Source organism: Pogona vitticeps, chromosome 2, assembly GCF_051106095.1.
Source record: "Pogona vitticeps strain Pit_001003342236 chromosome 2, PviZW2.1, whole genome shotgun sequence".
Lineage (NCBI taxonomy): Eukaryota > Metazoa > Chordata > Lepidosauria > Squamata > Agamidae > Pogona > Pogona vitticeps.
Window position 1 is genome coordinate 234,519,078 of NC_135784.1, and position 21,065 is coordinate 234,540,142.

The following is a 21,065-nucleotide window of genomic DNA, read 5'->3' on the forward strand; positions in this document are numbered from 1 at the left end:
TTCTGCTGCTCACCATCTGCTTCAGAGAGACTTCTCCTAGACTCTCCTTTGATCCCCATTTCAAAAAGGGGATCCTGGACCGGACCATTCCAGTTTTTCCAGAGAGAGCTCTTCTCTGGAGCTACTGGTAGCACCGCAACAAAGCCCCGCCTATGCTAGATTTTCATCTGAAGGGATCTGCCTCCAAATGCACTCTAACCTTCTCCTCTGTTGCATCATCACCTTGTGCTCATCCATGAATCACGGAGAGGGATAAGCTCGCTATTGGAGAGGGCATTTGGGTGCGATCATGTCAGCCACTTAGGTTGTCTGAGTATACCATGCAGCAACCTGGGCTTTGACAGGAGTGCCAAACAGATCAACCAGAAATCCTTCCAGAACATCTTGGGGACTCTCTGGATCCAGTAATGTATGATGGTGGGCCATGCTATTAGGTCCAGCCAATTTTCAAAAGGTGACAATCCAAACATGATAATGGGGATGCCTCCAAATCTGTCACTGTTGGGCCAGCATCTCCTTGCCCCACCAAGAAAACCAAATCCAGTGTATGCACTGCCATGTGTGTGGAGCCAATGAAAGAGCAAAATAGAATAGATGTTCAGATTAAATACTGTTTCTCGTCAGAGACTGTATTTAGATTTAGATTTAAGCTGCTACCTTTAACATAAAACCTGTATATAAAAGAAAAAAATGTTCAACTTGGTTATTTTAGCCTGTTAAATTTAGCAGTTTATATAATGTCCCATGACTGTAAGAGGAACATTGTATAAACATACCAGTTTGGATCCTAAGATATGTGAGCAGAAGGAAGGTTACAGAAGGAATGTTTCCCTTTCCCTCTGTCCGACTTGTCACCCTCTACGTTGTCCAGAAAGCCACCATCCAGAGCCCTCCACAAAAATGTAGACTTGACAGCTGAGGCATTGCCACAAATTCAGTGGGCCTCTGCGTGATTTTAAGCAACACTTCCCACTACTGTAGCGGAATCAGGATCAGGAAGTTGAAGAGATGGGACTATTTCATGATTAGCAGCGAAAATAGCATTTGTTTATCACTCATCACAATACACAAAGGGACTGACCTTCCACAGTCTAAATTTATTACTATGAGTTGTATTGAATAGCATTCAAATGTGTCTTAATTGGACAATTAAGACCCATAAGCTTTACAAAAAGCCTGTCCATAGAACTTGCTTGATGATAAGGATCAACACAGCTTAGATTTCTGAACAAACCATATGGGTGTGACTATTAGGACTCTCACAGTGAGCACTTCGGAATCTCCCACTATGCCACTGTCAGTTCCTTCCTCCCCTTGAGGTTTTCTGTGCCTCATTCAGTATTGTTCAGGAGGATACCCTCATCCTCTCGAGATGTTTTTTAGATACAGAAGAGAGTGAAAAAAAGGATGAGAACCTTTTATTTCTATGAACTCTTAGAATCTAGTCTGTAGATTTCCCCATACATTGTAACTAAGGAGTATTTAGTTTATTTTTTAAATGATGTAATGGAAGTAATGTAGATGAAGACAACTGAATTTATCTAGCTGAAACTTCAGAGTAGGTTTAAATGGATTCAGTTAACATCCTAAAGCTGGTTTCTATCAGCTGTATGGTTGGTAACAATTATTCCATATTATTCAATAGGTGAGTCTAAGCGAAATCAGTGGAATGTGAACTCTTACTTTTGTACTCAAGTTGCTACTGATTTCAATGCCACTCAGGCATTTTTTTCTTCGAATTATGCCCACTGGATACCATCCAAAGCATGCATGACTAGAGCTCTCTCTTATTTCTGTTATGGGAAAGTTTGTATGTCTATGCACAGCTGCATACACATTTTTTGTTTTGTGCAAGCTGCCAAGAGAACAGAACAGCCTCTCTAAAAAGATGCTCACACAAATGAAATAACAATATAGTGTCACCATCATTGTGCAAAATTCCAGACTGTTGGCTTCTACCTCTACCTGATCATTGCTCTTCGGTTGTAACTTATGTTTGATATTGCAATTGAGATAGATCTTTGTGTGTGTATAACCCATTCTGCTCACACTAGTGGGTATGACACTGGTCACGTGGGCAGAGGGGGGACAGTTCACAAGAGCATGCTGTTTGAGCAACAAGACTTTTGTTTTCTTTTAAAAAAACCAATTGCACTAAAATTCTTTTTCATTTAAATCTGGGCAAGTAACCTGCAGTTTATCAGGTGAATGCACCTCATTTTGCAGTGCGGGAGTAGCAAAAAATCCCATTAAAAAGAAAAAAACAAGATGGAGTGCAATTCTGTTCTAAATGTAGGCATATTCTGCTCACACACCAAATTCTCAAAGGAATTCTGAACGTGAGAGGGGCTACCACCACTTCCAAGCAGTGGAGAGCTGTGTCCCTTAACCCAGCACACCTACAGTCCTGAAACTTCCCTCATTATTGTTTTAGCTGGCATTGTGTGATTATCTAAGTCTAAAGTTTTATTATGTGGTCATAGAACCGATTATACAAAGATAAAATACATAAAAGAAATACATAATATAGTATAAAATCTTGCTATAGATTTTATACTACACTATGTATAGTTCACATAGCTGAAAATAAAAACTTAGCCACTAACTGTGTTATTATTTGATTCTCTCCAGACAACAGAAACTTCAGATAGCCTGTGGGAGGTAGACCATTTACTCATTTACGCATGATTGAACCAAGATATCGAATACATTCAATCTTAGATAGGCTACATTCTAAAATGATGTGTGCCAAGGTCTCCATAATTTCTTTCCCGCAAGGACAAACCCCTTCACCTTATGGGGTGTTATTAAAACACTCTTTTAAAAGGGCTGAGGGAAAGCAGTTAAATCTAGCCCTTGAAAAGGTAAAGCTATATCTTGGTGCTGTAATTTGGTATAAGTAGTTAGCTGGTTTAGGGAAGTTAAAGTTTAGGCCAAAACACAGTGGTGAACAAGCCCTGCCTGAACAAGCTAGAGAGTACTGAAGATCTATATCTTTAATACAATGAATAAGTATTGGCTTAATACTACCTTGAGGTTGTCTCAGTAGGACGTCCATAGAGAAGCCTAAGAGATGTAGTTTTTCTGTAAATCCTTATGCCATGAGCTAGCAAAGACATATTTCTGCAAATAGTATAGGTAGTCACAGGTTATTGGGGCATAGGCCACCTTTAACCAATAACAAAATGCATGTAGCCACACTTGACATTCCGCTGAGGGCATACCAGCTTTGAGCCACAGACCGGCTGAAGCGGCGCATCTTGGCATGGCAAATAAGGATCACAACGTATTTGATAAAACACTTTCAACTGAGGGGTTAAAAACCCTTAATCCATACAACAGCTGCATAAAGATTTTATGCTTGACTATCTCTAGGGCCGCAGGAATCTGCTCCCCACCCGGGACATAGTGAAATCGTCTAAGTAGTTTACTTGTGTTATAGGCCACCTGTACTGCTGATTGTCTGTGGTAGGACTAGGAGAGGGAGTGTGAAAAAAAAAGTAATTCCGAGGTATTTGAATTTTTTTAACCTGTGCTATCTGTTAGCCCTCAATATCCCAAACTTTGCTTTTACTATGTCTAGAGAAGACCATTATTTTGGTTTTGTCAAAATTGATAGTGAGTTTTTCCTGCAATAGCTCAAAAAAGCACGCATGATTCATTTAAGACCAATTTCCAAGAGTGACATGAGAACCGCATTGTCTGCGTATAGTAGCAGGGGTACATTGATTTTAGCCAGTTTCGGGGAGTGATATTCAGGTGCTAAACAACTTTTAGAGAGGTCATTAAGATACAAGTTGAATAGTGTGGGCAGCAATATGCAACCTTGGTGAACACCTCTCTCCACCTGAATGGGGTTTGACGAATTTCCATCCACTCCACCTTACCCTAATTGTGGACTCTTGATAGAGGGTTTTGATAAGGTATACAGTAAAAGCCTTTTATCAATCGAGGAAAAATAATTTTTTCCCCATAAATTTCCTCTGAGAATTGAATCAAAGGCACACTTTAAATCTATAAAAGCTACAAACAGGCCGTTTCCATGAGGGCCCATATATTTCTCTGCAAGGTGGTTTAAAACTATACAATGGTCAAGAGTGGAGCGATTCTTTCGGAAGCCAACATGCTTGTGCCCTAAAATGTTCTCCAACTCAGCCCATGAGCTTAGTTTGTCATTTAAGTATCTGCCATAAAATTTACCCACTATAGAGAGAAGGTTAATGGGTCTATAATTTGAGGATTCGTTCTTTTCCCCCTTCTTATAGATTGGTATCACTATTGCCTCTGACCACAAAGTGGGATTTGCCCAGTGTTATTAATTAATGTGAATAACTGAACTAAATGGGGCCCCCACCAGTCTGCATTAGACTTTAAGGACTCTGCTGGAATTAGATCCAGACCTGGTGCCTTCCCAGAGTTTAGACAGGCTATTAATGACCATATTTCATTTTCAGTGACTGGATCCCAATATGCCAGTTTGTTTAAATCTAGCCATGAAATGTTGACTGATTGGGTAGGTTTGGCCTCCTCAAATAGCTGAGTAAAACACCTTTCCCATATATTCGTGGGATGCTACAGTGAGCTGTTCCTGAGCAGGCAGATAGTGCCCCAGACACCAAGGTCCAGAATAGTTTGGAATCTTTGTTCAGTACAGACTCTAACAGAACATTCCACTATTTCTGAGTTGATTGTTTCTTTTTCTGGACAATCAGTGTTTTGTATTCATTTTTAACTACATAATAGTCCTGGGGAAGAACTCATAGATTCGTCTTCCTGTACTACTTGTAAATTTTTCTGAGTTGATTTTTCTTCAATAAGCATTCCTTGTCAAACCAATTAGGGGTGAACCTGTCCAATTGTCTACGAAAGTGATTTTGGGGTTAGCACAGAAAGCATTTTTAAGACCAGCAATTTATAGTTTAAGACAACTGAGGCCATAGAAGATTCCATGGATGCCATTATTAAATTTCTTAAGTTCTCAGCAGGTGAAGAATTTAAGAAATTGGAAACATTAGCTTTTACTTCGTCTATCCAGATTAAATGTTTACAACATACGCATAGGACGTTGTCATCTATGTGTGGCTCAGGGGGGAGATGTATCATGTTTCAGAGTGACAGAGTTAATGATAAGGGTGGGTGATCACTTTCTAATCTTTGTCCAACTGTAAATCCCTTAACCAAGCTGGCTAAAAATGGGGAAATTAACACATAATCTACCACACTACTTACTCTCCCAAAAACGAAAGTAAATTCTGCAGTTATTGAACAAATCATTGGCATTAATAATATGAAGAGAAAGGCGTACAGCCATCTGATCCAAGCATAATCCACTCTAATTGGTCTTCGAGTCTTTCGGTAGTCTATAATTCCTCAAGGTATAAGACTCTACTGGTACCACATCCAGGGATTGAAAGAGTAAAAGATATCATTATTCGGCTCAGTCCTTGAATTCAGATCTCCCATTAGTATTACATGTGCCTTAGGTGCTAAGGATTCTAAATATGTAATATAGAACTCCAATTTGTCCCGTATTTGGGTTATTTGACCTTTGGAAGATGACGGGGGAATATAAATGTTGATAAACAAGTAAGAGTTTGCCCAGGTGACAAGTAACCCTGCAACGACATCTGAATCACAAGGTGGAAGCCATTTCACCCAAGCCCTTAAGGTGGTAGAAAACATCAAGGCCAACCTGGCTTTTGGTCGACCCTTCCCATTATTAGGTATTTTCAAATAACTGGTCCTTGAGGTTGGGGCTATCTTTTGGTCCCTGATGTAAAATTGCAGAACCGAGCAAGTGGGTTGGCTGGGGCATCCGGCTAGGTTTTAGGTGATTTGAACTGCTTGCTGGCTCTCCAAGGTGTCTATTTGGTCAGTAGGTGAAGTTCCAGGTACATCTGTCCTCAGTGCTTCTATAGATCCAGTGGGTTTGGTTTGGGTCTTTATAGTTAGCTTGGTTAAACTCCACAGGATGCCTTCACATTTGCTCGGTTATTGACATACAGTAATGGTTTGCATTGTTATACCTGTGTGAAGATCTCCTATGTGTTCTCTTTCCCTTCTTGGCTATTGTATATCTCTTTCGTATCAGCACAGGGATTTGCCTTCCGATGTCATCTACTACTACATTGTTGACCATCTTTCCTGATGACAATTCCATGTGGCTATTAAATGAAGGGTGTATATCTGACAATGGCATCTTTGAGGACTTTTTAATAACTTTACCTCTTTTTTCAGGCAGAAGCTTCACCCTTCTCTGTTACTGGCATTTTGTCTTTCATCCCTTTTTGAGAGTATGTGGTTGATTTCCTTCTTCATCTGTCTTTCCTTTTCCTTGCCTCCGAGTGACTTGATTGTTTCTACTTTGTAGGTTATGTTGCAAGGCATCTAACATTTGAAAAAAGGTTTTAAATTGCATTTTCCACCCTCTTTTGGTGGAACCCTTCTTGCCTTTATTGGTCTTGTTGAGCTTGCTGTTCGATTGCGTTGTGAATTTTGCAGAGTTAGTTGTCCATTGTTTATTTGGAACTTTGGTCACCTGTTTGTTTGTTTGTTTTGGCCTTTGCCAGTTCCTTGCTGATGTTTCTTTTGAGAGTATTTGGAGTGATTTCTTGTTTGGGGGTTTGAGTCGGTAAGGCTGCATTCATCTGAGTCCTGACTGTTGGGCAAGGCCTGCCCTTGGATTGTCAGAGAAACACAGGAAAGGAGCTCTTCATAAGTGAGGCTGGCGATTTTCTGGATGGTATTAGGTGATAAATTAAAGTTTTCATCTGCTTTTGCCCACATCGGTAGATTAGATGTTCCAGCATGGTCAGGGTGATGGCTAAAGAAGGAATGACCCTGTCCTCCATTAGATCAATCACCCATCCTAACAGGCTTTTTATTTCCTTTAGCGAGTCCCTAATTTCCAGTAGGGTGTTTGGAGGTGAAAGAGTGCCTCTTTCAGGTGGAATTGGGACTTAATTTCATTGGGCATTGTTTCAGGTCCTTCAACTCCTTATCTATGTTCTCCTTGAATATGGGGATCTTTATTGGATATTCAGGTTGAGTATTATTGTGTTTGGCAGACATGACTACAGGAGTGACTGCAGGAATGATCTTATTGCATACCGGATATGGAAAACATTCAGTTCGCAGCTTGACAAAGTCATTGATTAGGAGGCTGGTCAAGTGATTGAGATCCAGGAGGTGCCCCTGCTCAGCGATCAAATTTGGTACATCAATGGATAAATTACCTAGCCTTCCTGAGTGATCTGATTTTTGCCTCCAGATGTAGTCTGTCATCTTGGTTTGTCTCCTTATTCTTAGAGTTTTATTGTTACTTTTACTACTCAGGAACTTGCCCTTTAGCAAGTGATCCAAGTTCTCACTTTTCTTTCTCTTCATTCTAAGCTCAGTCACTGGGGTAATGGTCATAAAGGGAAAGGTTCCCCTTGACATTTTTAGTCCAGTCGTGTCCGACTCTAGGGGGTGGTGCTCATTCCGTTTTCAAGCCATAGAGCCAGCGCTTGTCCTAAGACAGTTTGCATCGTCACATGGCCAGCGTGACTAGGGGAACACCGTTTTACCTTCCCACTGAGGTGGTACCTATTTATCTACTCGCATTTGCATGCTTTTAACACCTGTTGCAGCACTGGGGGAGATAGAGTAAGATCAAGTAACTGATCAGGTGTTTCATCAATACTTAAAATAGACTGCTCCATTTTCAATAGATTTTCTGTAAATTCAGATACAGGATCGCTACTGGATACAGGATACGGGATCCAGAGATTCTGGGTTACCACCTTAATAGAAGCAGGAAGTGGAAGTAGGCTTCCCAAGCTCCTCTGTTTGCTAAACATCCACAGCAGAAGGCTGGAGCGACAACAGCAGCAGAAGCTGTGAGGAAAGCTGAGTCCCAGTAATGAGTTACGGTAATGAACTGTTTATGTTCTGAGGTGTAAACTCCTCCAAACATTCCAACACTCCAGCCTCAGGTAAGAGATAGCTTTCTCTGCAAGGTCTCAGCCTAGTCAGCCAGGTCAAAGAGACAATGTTGCTAAAAACAATAGATAAGGATAAAAGAAACACTTCAAACTCACAAACGCTTGCTCACCACACCCAGCCAGAACCGGAAGACATTGTGTGATTAATATTTGCTTTAATGTAGAAAAACCATTTTATTGGAGATTAAACTATTATACAGGGAAGAATTTGCACAGGGATTTGTCTTACACATAGGACTGTATCTTACACTATCTGTCTTTTTGCAGAACCTGTGAACAGAGAAGGAAATGTGCTAATCGTCACAAACCTTCATGGATTATAGTAACTCTTTCCTTGCAGTGGCTGTTCTTGCAGCAAAATATGTGCCTCAAACCAAAATAGGGGAATCTGTAAGGGATTCCTCTTCAGACCATGGGCCACTAGTGCCTTTCTTTACATTCAAAATCAGAAATATAACATTAACAGTAATCAGCTTTGAGAAAAAGCTGTGAGTTCTGTATGGAGCCATGGTGGCCAAACTACGAACACCCAGAATTCCACAGGCAGTTTGGCCACTAGCCATGCTACTGAGGGAACTGTAGGCCAAAAACGTACATATGCACTCTTTAGAATGTAACCAATATTCTCAAATGTTTAGATCACAAAGAGAGAGAGAAGCTCCATTTAAACCGTTAAGTCTGAATACAATTTGAATACCATCTGGTGCACAAAGGAATGATATTCAACGGACTGAACACTAGAACTGTCTACCTTACCATGCCACCATCTTGTCAGGACTCTGCTTCAGTTAATCTATTAGTCTTTGCTAACTCTTGCTGACCCAAAGTATCTATTCATCAAACTAGTGCTTTAAAGTGAAAGGGAATAATGAAGTTCAAAACACCTCCATGTACACTCAGGCAATGCCACTAATTTCTTTCTCCAGCGGTCGTTCTCGAAGTTCACAGCTATAGAAGAAGCAAAGTACAGCATAGCACAGGAACAGAGGAGGAGTTTGCCAGTTGCCTAGGCAACCAGTGGAGCCTCCATATCTTTCCTGCTGTGTTGCACTCAGATTGAAGCACAGTATAAAACAAGGGAGAGCTTCCCAGTTACCTAGGCAATTGGCTGATTCTCCCTGTCTTCTCCCTCTGTGCCACGGCTTGCAACACAGTGCAGGGAGAGAAGGAAACAGCTTGGCATTTTCTAGGTCACCAACCAGTGGTAGAGTGGTAGCAGCCCATGAGGAGTGTAAGTCCTGGCGCATATTTTGTAGCTAGGCCTTCTGCGGGATGTGGTGGCACTGCGGGCTAAACCACAGAAGCCTTTGTGTGCTGCAGGGTCAGAAGACCAGCAGTCGTAAGATCGAATCCATGTGACAGAGTGAGCTCCCGTCGCTTTGTCCCAGCTCCTCGCCAACCTAGCAGTTCGAAAGCATGTAAATGCGAGTAGATAAATAAGTACCACCTTGCTGGGAAGGTAACAGCGTTCCATGTATAGCCGCGCTGGCCACGTGGCAACGGAAACTGTCTTCGGACAAATGCTGGCTCTACGGCTTGGAAACGGGGATGAGCACCGCCCCCTAGAGTCAAACACGACTGACTAAAATGTCCAGGGGAACCTTTACCTTTACCTTTAGGGCCCTTCTGGGTCACTCATTATTGTGTCTTTTAGAAATTTAGATCACTCTCTCCATCCAGTCCCCTCAGGTATTCAATGGTTCATGGGCTAGTGCACCACTGGGCTGGGGCACCTCCCTTCCGAGGAAAGCCTACAGCGTTTGGGGCTGTTTATTCTAGAGAAAAGGCACCTGAGGGGGGGACATGATTGAGACGTATAAAATTATGCAGGGGATGGATAAAGGGAAACTCTTTTCCCTCTCACACAATACTAGAACCAGAGGACATCCACTCACTCAAACTCTCAAGCTGGGAAAGTGAGAACAGACAAAAGAAAAGATTTATTTACCCAGCATGTTAGTCTGTGGAACTCCTTGCTACAACATGTGGTGATGGCATCTGTCCTAGATGCCTTTAAAAGGAGATTGGACAGATTTCTGGAGGAAAAGTCCATCGCAGGTTGCAATCCATTATGGGGATACTGTATATAATCTCCAGGCTTAGAAGGAAGGTATTTCCAAAGCCAGATGCAGGGGAGGGGTATTCGGAGACAGGTATCTAGTAGTCTCGTGTGCTTCCAGAGGCATCTGGTGGGGCCACTGTGAGATAGAGGAAGCTGGACAAGATGGGCCCTTGGCCTGATCCAGCAGGACTCCTCTTTTGTTCTTAGCTTCTTATGTCTCTTCATATTGTCCCCTCCATCAAAACCACACTCTTTGCATCTCATAGGGATATCCCACTCCCTCTGGATATTTTAAGCAAAATGAGGCACAGAAATAGGCAACCTTGTGCTTTCTATAAAAAAGTGACAGTGCCGCTATTCTCCAGTTTTAAAATTTAAAACCCATAATAAAACCCTGCAAAAGCTTGTTCAAATTGTGTTACAGGCACCAGTGCTGTCATCTAATCAATAATGACAGTACCCATACATAAGCGTATACACCAGAATCATAGTAATCTGGAAAAGGGATAGAGAAGGTAGAGCATTTACTTGGTTGGCATGTATAAGGTCATTCGTAATGTCTGGGAAAGACCCTGAGAGACTGGCCACCAGTCAATGTAGACAACACTGAGCTAGAACAACAGTCCTATTCTAACATATTCTGCAGTCACGTAGCTCTCCTAGGAAAATGGTTTTCAACTGTAGCATGTATTGCAAATGTGACACAATTCTCTGAAAGACCAGTTAGGATGTGACTATATTTGGGAAAAATATGAGAGGCTCCTCTCTGAAGTCTTACCTGGGAAGCTAGGTTTCCCTGGGTAAATTCACTTCAGCTGACCACACAGGAGTCAGCAGAGAGAGAGGAGAAAATTGCTAATCAGCATTTGTTAGCACCTTGTTAAGACCATTCACTGGAAGGACAGATCCTGAAGCTGAGGCTCCAATACTTTGGCCATCTCATGAGAAGAGAAAACTCCCTGGAAAAGACTCTGATGCTGGGAAAGTTTGAAGGCAAGAGGAGAAGGGGACGATAGAACGAGATGGTTGGACAGTGTCATCAAAGCTACCAACAGGAATTTGACCCAACTCCGGGAGGCAGTAGAAGACAGGAGGGCCTGGCGTGCTCTGGCCCATGGGGTCATAAAGAATTGGACACGACTTAACAACTAAAGAACAACAAAGACCATTCTATTGCAATCATCCAGGTTTGCAGGACGCATCGCTACAGTGGCATTATTTTAACAAGCTGCAAAAAAGGCCTAGCTGTCAATTTCCTCCTCCCCACGGATTTCTTCTCTCTCTCTCTCTCTCTCTCTCTCTCTCTTTTAGGAGAGAGACTCTGGGCTGATTTGCTTTGACTTTTGTGTTATCACCACAAAATAATGCAAATCTGACCATCCCAGTTCTGGAGCACTTCTCACATTATCAATTCAATTGCCCTCTTGGTCAGTGACAGAGGAACAACAATTAAAATCAAGCCTCAAGAGATACAGTAAGGAGACACTAGCAACTCATGGATCATATTGGGGAGGTGCTCACACATATTTCATTGAAGGATTCTCCCCCCCCCCCAACTTTTTCCATGAGCCAACTATGGATATAGCTATTCTGAAGGTATATAATCTCCAAAAGTCCTTGAAGCTGTAGTCCTATTTACACTTATCTGTGAATAAAGCCCACTGTCTTCTGACTTTTGAGTAAATTTGCAGAGGAATGTGCTGTCAATATGCTTTGGATTGCAACAATAATGAGTATCATTTTAGGGAAGACTAAAAGCTTTTAACATGACTTACCACTGAACACTTTTGACATGACTTCCACATACATGTTTTAGGACCAAGAGTGCCAATGATTATATACTTATAGTACAACAAGCTATGTTTATTGCAAGATATCATATTGTAATAAATCAATAGCTGCCTTGGGTCTCATTTGGTGGGCTGGGAGGGGGCATTAGTCAAGGTATAAAGCCAACACTGAAACATTAAATATATGTTTATTTGTGGGATGTACAATTGTCTGCAACTACGTTTTTGTGCCACGTGGACTGTTTCTGCAAAAGGAGGTAGGGAAAGATCTGTTAACTGCTCAGTGAGTTACAGCATCAATTTTAAAATAATTTAAAGAGAATTAATTAGAAACTAACAAATGTCTTTGCAGATATACAAAAACAGAAAAGCCTACAGGATACAGTAAGAACCTTGAATCCCATGGTTGATATTAGTATCAGAAACCATTTTTGAATACTATTTGGCATAGTATGTGCTGTGTTTGCAGTGAGAGTGCATAAAGGGCTGTGTAAAAATGAGCTTACATTGCATAACTGAGGTCTTCCATAAGTTTAACTCATAAAAAGTGCAGAGAGTAAACAGGCTGTTGGTCCACACTTAGAATCATAGTTAAATGTCTTTTGGTTTGCATTAATGAGACTGTCACCTCAATCTATCTCAATGATTCTATGAAATGGCATGGCTCCCCTATGGGAATGAGATGACTTCCAAAAAACATGCTTGGTGATATGACTTAACTGAAAGGATACATGATTAAAACTGTGAGGATTTTCTTCCATAAAAACTAATGTAGAATTCTGTGTCCAGAATCTTTAAAGTATAAGACTCACAGCTTCAACAGATCACTCTATTATGAGAAGATCATAGAACTCTTCAAATCAACTCTAGGTTTTGTTCAAATATGTATATATTTTCTTTCTTAAGAGCTTTCTATCCCATAGTTTTAGACACAGGGTGTTCCCAGACTTAGAACATCCACCCAATGTAGCCATTCATTTGTAGGCCTCTTGTGCATTCCCACCACTTCTTCTGTCTTTTTTCCCCCCTCTTACCACTGTCAGTCTTCTCAGAAGAGCAAGATGGAATAGCTGCACAATATATTTGGACTTCTAGCACAGGGAGCCTTCCATCTATACAGAAGCACCCATAGTTTTTGGAGCAAATCTTTAACATGGAATCTGGCGCACAGCATGTTCATGGTGCTCATCCAGTCAAAAATTAAATAGAAAACTGGGTAGCAAAATTTTAATATTTTAAAATCATGATTTTAGGAGAGAGAGAAAAAGTTAGGCTTTTGTACTTTGTAAGCTTATCTGATCCTGTAGATACAATCTGGAACATACAGCGAAATGCATAGAGCACCTTTACTGCACATATTTTAGACAACAGAATTACATTCTTACAGAGGGAATGGACATTAAAATACATTGTAGGCTTTTGAAGGCAGAGTACATGAATCTATGTAAGATTATCTCTTTTAGTTTGAGCTGTTTGAATATAGCCTGATCAATGGAACTTAAGCATGCTTACTGCATTAATTCTGCCCTTTATTTAGCAAGTTATTCTGATGACTAAGAGCAGCTGATTATATAAGCATCAAGAGCTAAAGCTGTGTTATTTAATGAAATCTGAACGCTAATAATAATATGCATCTTCAAAGGTAAATGGCACTTAGAAGAAAATAAAATAAATAACTGCTGTGGAATTAAAAGGTCATCACAAATGTACTGCTGACTATGTCCTAAACTAACGTGTCTCCTTTTGAACCATGGAAGTGTGGATTCACTGAAACTTAGAACCTCTTCCCTGAATTTTAGATCTCTGTTTTAAAAGATCTAAGCATGTTATTCTTCTTTCATAATTCACTAAAAGCTTGATACAGTCAATCCAAATTTCAGAGTTACACATTTAATTTGTTCGGTATATTCTGCTAGAGTTAATCAGTCTTTTAGGATAAGCACATAAATGTTGCAGATAAAATCAAGGAACCTCCTTTGGAAAAATACAAATTGTACAGCAGCCACAGGTGACATTTGTCTTAATAAATCAGAAGCTGTCAGAAGCATTATGAATAACTTTGTACTGTTCTAATTTTGGGCAAATTAACATTTTGCACAGATATTTAAATTAGTGTATTTCAAGAACCAATGATCTTCATAATAAAAGTGCATAATGCATATACAGTACTTCGAATTTTCTTTTTGAACATTTTTACTTTTTGTTGCATTGCCCTTCCAGAATATGAGAAACTGCAAATAATATAAGCACTTTAAAAAAGAACTTTTAAAATAGAAGTAGATTTGGTTTATCAGATCTTTATGTTGGTAACCACTAGTATCATCAAATACAGTACCATTGTTTATTTAAGTACAAATAAACCTCAAATATGTTTACTGGGTCTAAACTTGATTACAATTAATTTAGTATGGAGTTGTTAATACATCAAAGACTATCATATACTTTTTTGTACTCACTGAGTTCTCTGTTGTCAATATAAGTAGTTGACATTTAAATGCTTTTCTTTTTAAAAGAAAAAAAAATTGAAATCCATTTATTTTAATTTACCTTGCAGTCCTATGTATGTTTTCTCAGAAGTACATCCCATTAAACTCAGTGAAATTTATTTCTAGGTAAAGATGCATAGAGGTGCAGCCTAAAAATCATTTTCTAAGGAAGCATGTTAACTGAGGTGTTTGTTTTAACAATATCCTTTATTCCCAATAATGGAAAATGCTAGAATTCCTATTGCTTAGTGCAGAAAGTTACAACTAGGCCCACTGAATCAGTAGGACTTTGGTGAGTCAACTCCTTCATAAGTTCCATTAATTCAATGGGCCTACTCTCATTGCGACTTACTATCCGAAACACCATGATTTCATCCAATGTGTTTTCCTTTAAACCAATGTACCTAGCTATGAAAAAAAATGTAAAAATGAGAAGTAAAGCTCTTTAAAATTAACTCTTTCTCTAAATAGTGTTCTAACAATAGTAGTGTGAGTGGTTGTTTCTGGAAGGAAGGAATCCATTTTGCCTTGGAATTTAACTAAACAGAAACCATATCTTGTCCTATTTCCCTCCCATTGTGTTCTGTCCATCCTGTTTCACTTTTAGAAGCTCTGGAAATACTTTAGAAATACCATTCTCTGGGGATTTATTTTCATTGATTGATTGATTGATTTTGGAGGAAGAGCTTTCTGGTACGTATTTGCTTTACTTATTTCATGGGATCTAATTACTAATACACACACTTTTGTTACAAATCAGCATTTTCCTATCTCAGACCACCAATCCTTCTACAACACTAGTATAAACAAGCAGGATTTTCTTCCTAATACTGTACATGGTTTATTGTTTTGATTCTCAAGAGCCGTTTTGGAAGGAAGTCCCTTCTATTTTATACTAAGCTCCAAGTTATATATGCTTTGGATTTCCTTCTCCTTCCCCCTGAAAAGGAAAGTTTTTCTCTGAACCTTCATCCCAATTGTTTCTCTCTCCGATGGGAAACTGGAACAGAGGTTCTGACTATCAGCCGATGGACCTTTCAGTATGGCATACGTGCCTTTGGAAACTAACATCTACAGGCTACCACATCTGAGCACTCTGATTCATATGTAATGCACATTCTGGCCCATTCCTGATAGGAATGGGCAAGAAAAATCCCTGCTTTGAGATCCCTGTAAAAAGTAAATAGAGTTGAGGATCTGGCTACCAGTTCAAAAAATACAGAGACAAACATAACCAACAATGCAAGGGCTTACCTTTTCACTCGCTGGCTGATGTCCTAGAAGCAATGCGCTTGGCTCAACAACAGTAGCACACTCTGTCCTATAGTCTGCAGTCACCACTACACTCAAAGCACTGCTCATGACCCCTATATATACACGCACAGCAGTAGCCGCTGCAACAAGTGGCTATCGAGAGTCCTGCTTCAGCCCAGTGTTTCTTAAGATTACTCACAGAAAGAGATCCTTCAAACAGACACTGAATCTCCACAGAACTGGGAGATAGAATGAAACACATGGAGGGGCAAAAAGGGATTTTATTTACGACACAGCAGATGGAAATACCCGCAGCTATCACACCTACCCTTTATTCTGTTAACCATGTAATGTAAAATGTCATTTTGACGTTCAGATCATTTCTCTTCTTCCATCACCTCCATGTCAATCCAATTCACTCCTTCTTGCCAACGATGAAATGGTGGTCGGGGTGCAAACATGGAAAGATTGTTATCCTGGATGCTGTATTTGTGGGACATTCTAAAGCCGGACAGATTAAGCATCAGGAAGATGTTAGGCTTGATAAAGGAAGCCCCACTGGTTTTCTGTCTCCTCGAGACAATGAAATCACATAGTTAAGTCTGTGCCTTTCTGTTTTGGATTCTGTGTTACAACACAGAAGGGTTTGAAGGCCAGCTACTATTTTTAATTAAGTCAAGTTAAACTAATGAGGGTGGGGGTTATGAGAGGGAGGAAGGGAAAGATGGAAGATGGGGAGGAGGGGTAACAATAGAAAGAAAACGGGCCCAGCTTCTTCTAGGAGTAGGTGGAGGGAGAGATTCCAGAACACAATTTTTTGGCTGGAGAAAACTTTGCAAAGTTTGGTTCTTTTGTTATTAGTAACATATGTTGTTACAGCCAGATGAACTAGCCACAAAGAGCTACTTGGAATTGAACTCTTACTTCTCTTGAGATAAATTTCAAGACTACAAATTCTGAAGCAGAATACGGTGTCCCTCTCTCCCTGCCTCCTGTGAGAGCCATCACCTGAAGAGATGCTTAGTGGATACATCTTCTGCATGACACGGGGAATCTTCAGTCCTCACTTCTGCTAGGAAACTCCATTATTGGTGTGGTCTCTACATAACAGGCAAGATGTGTGTTTTAAGCGGCCTAACTCCTTATAACCTCTGTGTAAAAAATGCTATAATGTGAATAATCTTTTCAGTATTCTCCATTTCAATTGGAAGATGATACATATTTAATTGTAAACAGACTGACTGTTGAAACTGATGTTTTTATTTATGATTTCTCACATATGTTTATTATTATATATATAATTAGAGAAACTGGTCCTACCAAGTGCACAGGATTGTCGTCTGGCGTTCTAAGACCTGAAATGAACCCTTCACCCTATGAGACCCTGGGTAGATGGCTGTCCATCTCGTTCACAAAAGAAGCTGCTGTGGAGGAGCCTGGCCTGTCTTGTATTGTCACATTGTGTGACCACATTATGTCTTGTAAGCCAGGAACGTCCTGGAATCTTTTTGTTTTTATATACCGTACTGCATCACTGTGCAGGTTATACCCAGTTTTGTGGAATGAAACAAGATGGATCCATTCCTAAGCACTTACAGTCTATGATTCATTTCAGATGCATGAACATTTTAAAATACAACCTCTTTTGAAATTTCACTGTTTGCATCCCAAATTGTAACCCAGTGGTAATTTTAAAGAAAAATTCATAAAATTGAAATAAACTGAAACTCAGTTAAAATTAAGTAGTAGTTTATGTGAGCAGTGAAAAACATGAAAGAATATATTTAATACAACCATTTCTGTCCCACACGGTGTCTTCATCTATTGTCACTACAGTATTTAAACAAAATCTTATTGTGTGTTTATTATACGTAGTTTCATTTTCTCCTATCAGCCACCCAAAGGCCTTTTTTCAGGCAGAATATTAGTATTTAAATAAATATAAAGATTTTGATCATAGTTACAACTAGAACTTTGATATTGCTCTCTGGGCTTTGAGTCAGTCGCATTTGATTTGCGGTAAGATCAAAACATGGCTGAATATGTTTCAGTGAGGTAATTCTAAATGTTCCTGTACCACGATGAGAAGGGATTTTCTGTAATACTGCTGCAAGAAGCCTGCAAGGAGAATCTAACCAATCCTGGATGGAAAATTGCTCCCCCCAAAATCCTAAACTATCAGCCATTTTATTTTAGAAGGAGAATAAGGCACTTCTTTTGTTTTTGTTTATCAGTTTGGGAGGCTTCGTGGGCTGAGAAATGACAAATACTTCTAGTGAACAGAAATAAACAATTTCACTGATTGTGTGTGTTTGTGCGTGTGTTGAGAGAGGGAGGGAGGGGGGATACCCCTGGCATTCCATTTACTGTAGTTTCTTTGGCAGGAGAACTGGAGTCGACTATAAGGGCTGTTTCATGTGCTTATTCTCTCTCTCTCTCTCTCTCTCTCTGTGTGTGTGTGTGTGTGTGTGTGTGTGTTTCTCATGGCTCTGGCAGAGAAGCATTGATACTGGTGGCAGTCAGAGGTTTTCCCTGGTGGAAGAAATACTATGGTAGGTACATATATGCTAGCACCAGAGTTTTCAACAAGATAGTTTTCAACATGTACAGCAAAACGAGAAACCAAACAGCTGTGCTAGCTTGAACACTGGCAGATTTATTTCAGTGCGAGCTTCTGTGGATTATGATCCACTTCCTCAGTGCAAAAGATGGGACTGTCACATAGCAGCAGGCATGTTAGACAGAGGGAATTATTGAAAGCAGCTTGGTGTCCCTTACTTGTTCCTGCGTTGTTTTCTGGCTTCATGAGGTGACATGACCACAAAACCTCTGATGTGCTTTTGTGTAGAAGCACAGATTGGGACAGAAAAGAATTTATCTGGATTTGACAGTTTGTTGGGGTGAGGAAATTCAGAAATTCAGGCACCCTAATGTATGCATTTGTTTGCACATTTTATGTAATACATACATTTTTCCACTGACCAAGCATGCTTCTATATCTTTAGAGGGGTGTACATTTTGGCCATTTATATTTTAAAATGTATAACTTTTTTTGCAGACATTATTTCGCCAAAATACCACAGCAGCCTTGCAAATGAGCAAATTCTCAAGGCCCAGTGCATTGCTTCTAGCACTGAGCCTCAAGAGCTCTAGAATAATAATTTCCTCAAGAACTGTCAAATCCAGATAAATTCTTTTCTGTCCCAATCTGTGCATCTACACAAAAGCACATCAGAGGGGCACTGCCATGGCTGCCCCACCTCTTGTGCCTCAGCCTCCAATATTTTGCCTGATGATGGGGCTGGCCCTTCAGAAAACTAGGCCTGGGGCTCTGAGGAGCCAAAGGATAAATGCAACCAACTTTTGAGACTGTAGTTGAACCCAGGCAGTTTAATGAGGGAAGGAGGACAAGCAAGAGAAGGAGAAGCTTTGAGCCATGGGGGAAGGGTTGGGCACAATAAAGGGCTTGTCAGGACGAGGTGCGATAGGGTGGAATCAGAATGCGTTTGCCATTTTCCTATCCTTTAGGTCAGTTACAAAATGAAAGCAGAGCTCTTGGCCAAGCCTTTGTTGTCTATACATATGTATAAGTCTTCATCAACCATGGCCTTGACCCGGGTTAATAAAAACATTGGCTGCTTTAGCAAAGGCCGAAAGAATGTGACAGGTATCAGAGAAGGAAATTGTCGGCTGCCTTTGGCTCACTGTCATTATTTGTGTCTAACGAAGCCAGCCCGTCGCCAGCCTCTTTGGAGATGAAATGAAGCGATGGGCCGAGGCAAGGCAAAGGAGGCGCCGTGTCCTGACAGACTGAGGTGCGACCTGATGTATCCTAACCATCCTAGACATTGCCAGAAGAACAAGGGAGAGGAAGGGGGAAAGGTGGAAGGGTCTGGAGTCAGAGCGCCTGAAGAAAAGGGCCTTGAAGGGAAAGGATGAGATGCACAAGTATGTCATACACAGCCAGAAGGCAAGGAAAATGGTCCCCAAACAGGAAGAAACACTGCAAACTGGAAACTTTAATGAGAATAATGAAAAACCTTTCTTCTAGCTTACAGAAATCTGCCAAGAATGTGTGTGAATGAATGACAAAATCAGATTCTAAAAGTATGGAGTTAACAAAATAATCATCATCACTATCATCTTGGAAATTTCCCCAAAATGTAAATGTGTAAAAAGCTATCTTGACTGACAACTGCTACTCACTTCCTTTACAATCCAGAAAAGCCAAGGATTTGTTTTATCCTTAGTTCTCCAGTGAGATATATAAAACCTACTAGACCCACTTTTCATGTGCACACATGACCAGTCAATGGATAGTAGGTCATGGGTACTCCATAACTACTGCAATCTAAATATTTACACAGAATGGTCTGCTGCCATAAACTGCTCATGACTCCGGGTCCAATCCCAGGTAGCCAGATGAAGGTTGACTCAGCCTTCTATCCTTCCAAGGCCAGTAAAATGAGTATCCACATCATTGGGGGGGGGGGGATGTGTAGCCTGCATGATTCACTTGTATACTGCCCAGAGAGTGTTTGAAGCGCTATGGGGTGGTATATAAGCAGCATGCTTTGCTTTTGCTTTTATTGGAAACAACCAAGTGAACATGTGCTTAAGTTTCTTTGAGGGAAAATAATAAATGGGACATAAATGAGCCTAACTCCTTGTTGGATTGTACCATTTTGTCTAAGGGGCAATTAATACAAGGCTGCGCATCACAAAAGTTACCTGTTTTGTACAGTAATTGTCAGAATCCTATAGCCTGCATAGCCAAGATGACTCAAGGATGCTGAGAACTATTGTGGAAAAAAGTAACTTTTGCAAGTTGTGAGGAGCTCAAACCTGAATGTATTAAGATTTTTATTTTTATTTTGAAAACTTGGAAGCAGCCATGGGGGCAAGGGCAGGGGGAAAATCAGATAGGAGAGTGAATAATTTCCCCCGTGATCCCTTATTAGCAAGTCAGGGAGAGGAGAAATGGCAGGGACCTCTGTTTCTTTTTACCTACCGCGGCTGCTATGTCTGATATTTTCACTGGGGAAATGGGAAAGTGGTGTCACCTCACCATCAGTTCCCAGTTCCCAGTTGCATATGTATATTCCATCTATTTTTAAGCCTAACAAAATTTCAACAGAACAATCACAGTCCCAACACCTTACATCTCATGTATACTTTTGTAGCTTTGAAAAAAAAATTATAGAGCCTTATTGCAGCACAGGCCAATTGTTTTTACTCAGCCAATTTACTTCTAAATAAATAACTGTGCAAATTGTACACGTCTTTTGTAAAGTTGTGTGTGTGTTCTGTGCCGTCAAGTTGGAACTGAGTTATAACAACCGTAATAAGGTTTTTGAGGTTAGTGAAATATTTAAGGAGCAGTTTTACAAGTTCCACTTCTGTGTTGAGTTTCCATGGCCAAGTGGGGATTTGAAACCTGTTCTCTAGAACCCTTGTTTGTTACTCTATCCACTAATTAGGCAAAAAA

At 40.3% G+C, this 21,065-nt stretch overlaps 2 protein-coding genes and 1 long non-coding RNA gene across 6 annotated transcripts in view; 2 read left to right on the top strand and 1 right to left on the bottom strand.

The window, feature by feature from the left end:
* Window positions 1-21,065, bottom strand: part of LOC110081707 (aldehyde dehydrogenase 1A1) — a 90,440-nt gene that overhangs the window by 58,187 nt on the left and 11,188 nt on the right. Inside the window, exon 1 of one of the 3 annotated variants that reach the window (XM_072992219.2) lies at window positions 15,906-15,939. The exons of 1 other annotated variant lie outside the window; for it this stretch is intronic. In XM_072992219.2, the coding sequence (XP_072848320.2) occupies window positions 15,906-15,924 (19 nt within the window). In that variant the 5' untranslated portion in view covers window positions 15,925-15,939. Of the gene's footprint in view, window positions 1-15,577; window positions 15,711-15,905; window positions 15,940-21,065 lie in introns of those variants that run through there. One more of the 3 variants, XM_020798638.3, reaches the window with a different exon arrangement.
* Window positions 15-17,315, top strand: LOC144586601 (uncharacterized). Of its 2 annotated transcripts, XR_013541518.1 has the most exons (4): window positions 15-7,976; window positions 16,457-16,688; window positions 16,883-17,030; window positions 17,064-17,315. It is a non-coding gene; the product is annotated as an uncharacterized LOC144586601 (long non-coding RNA). The 2 variants fall into 2 exon arrangements; XR_013541517.1 differs by having other exon boundaries at window positions 16,883-17,315.
* Window positions 18,074-21,065, top strand: part of LOC110081713 (cytochrome P450 1A1) — a 39,444-nt gene continuing 36,452 nt past the window's right edge. The window contains exon 1 of the mRNA XM_072992222.2: window positions 18,074-18,129. The gene's annotated coding sequence lies outside the window, so the exon portion shown is untranslated. The remainder of the gene's footprint in view (window positions 18,130-21,065) is intronic.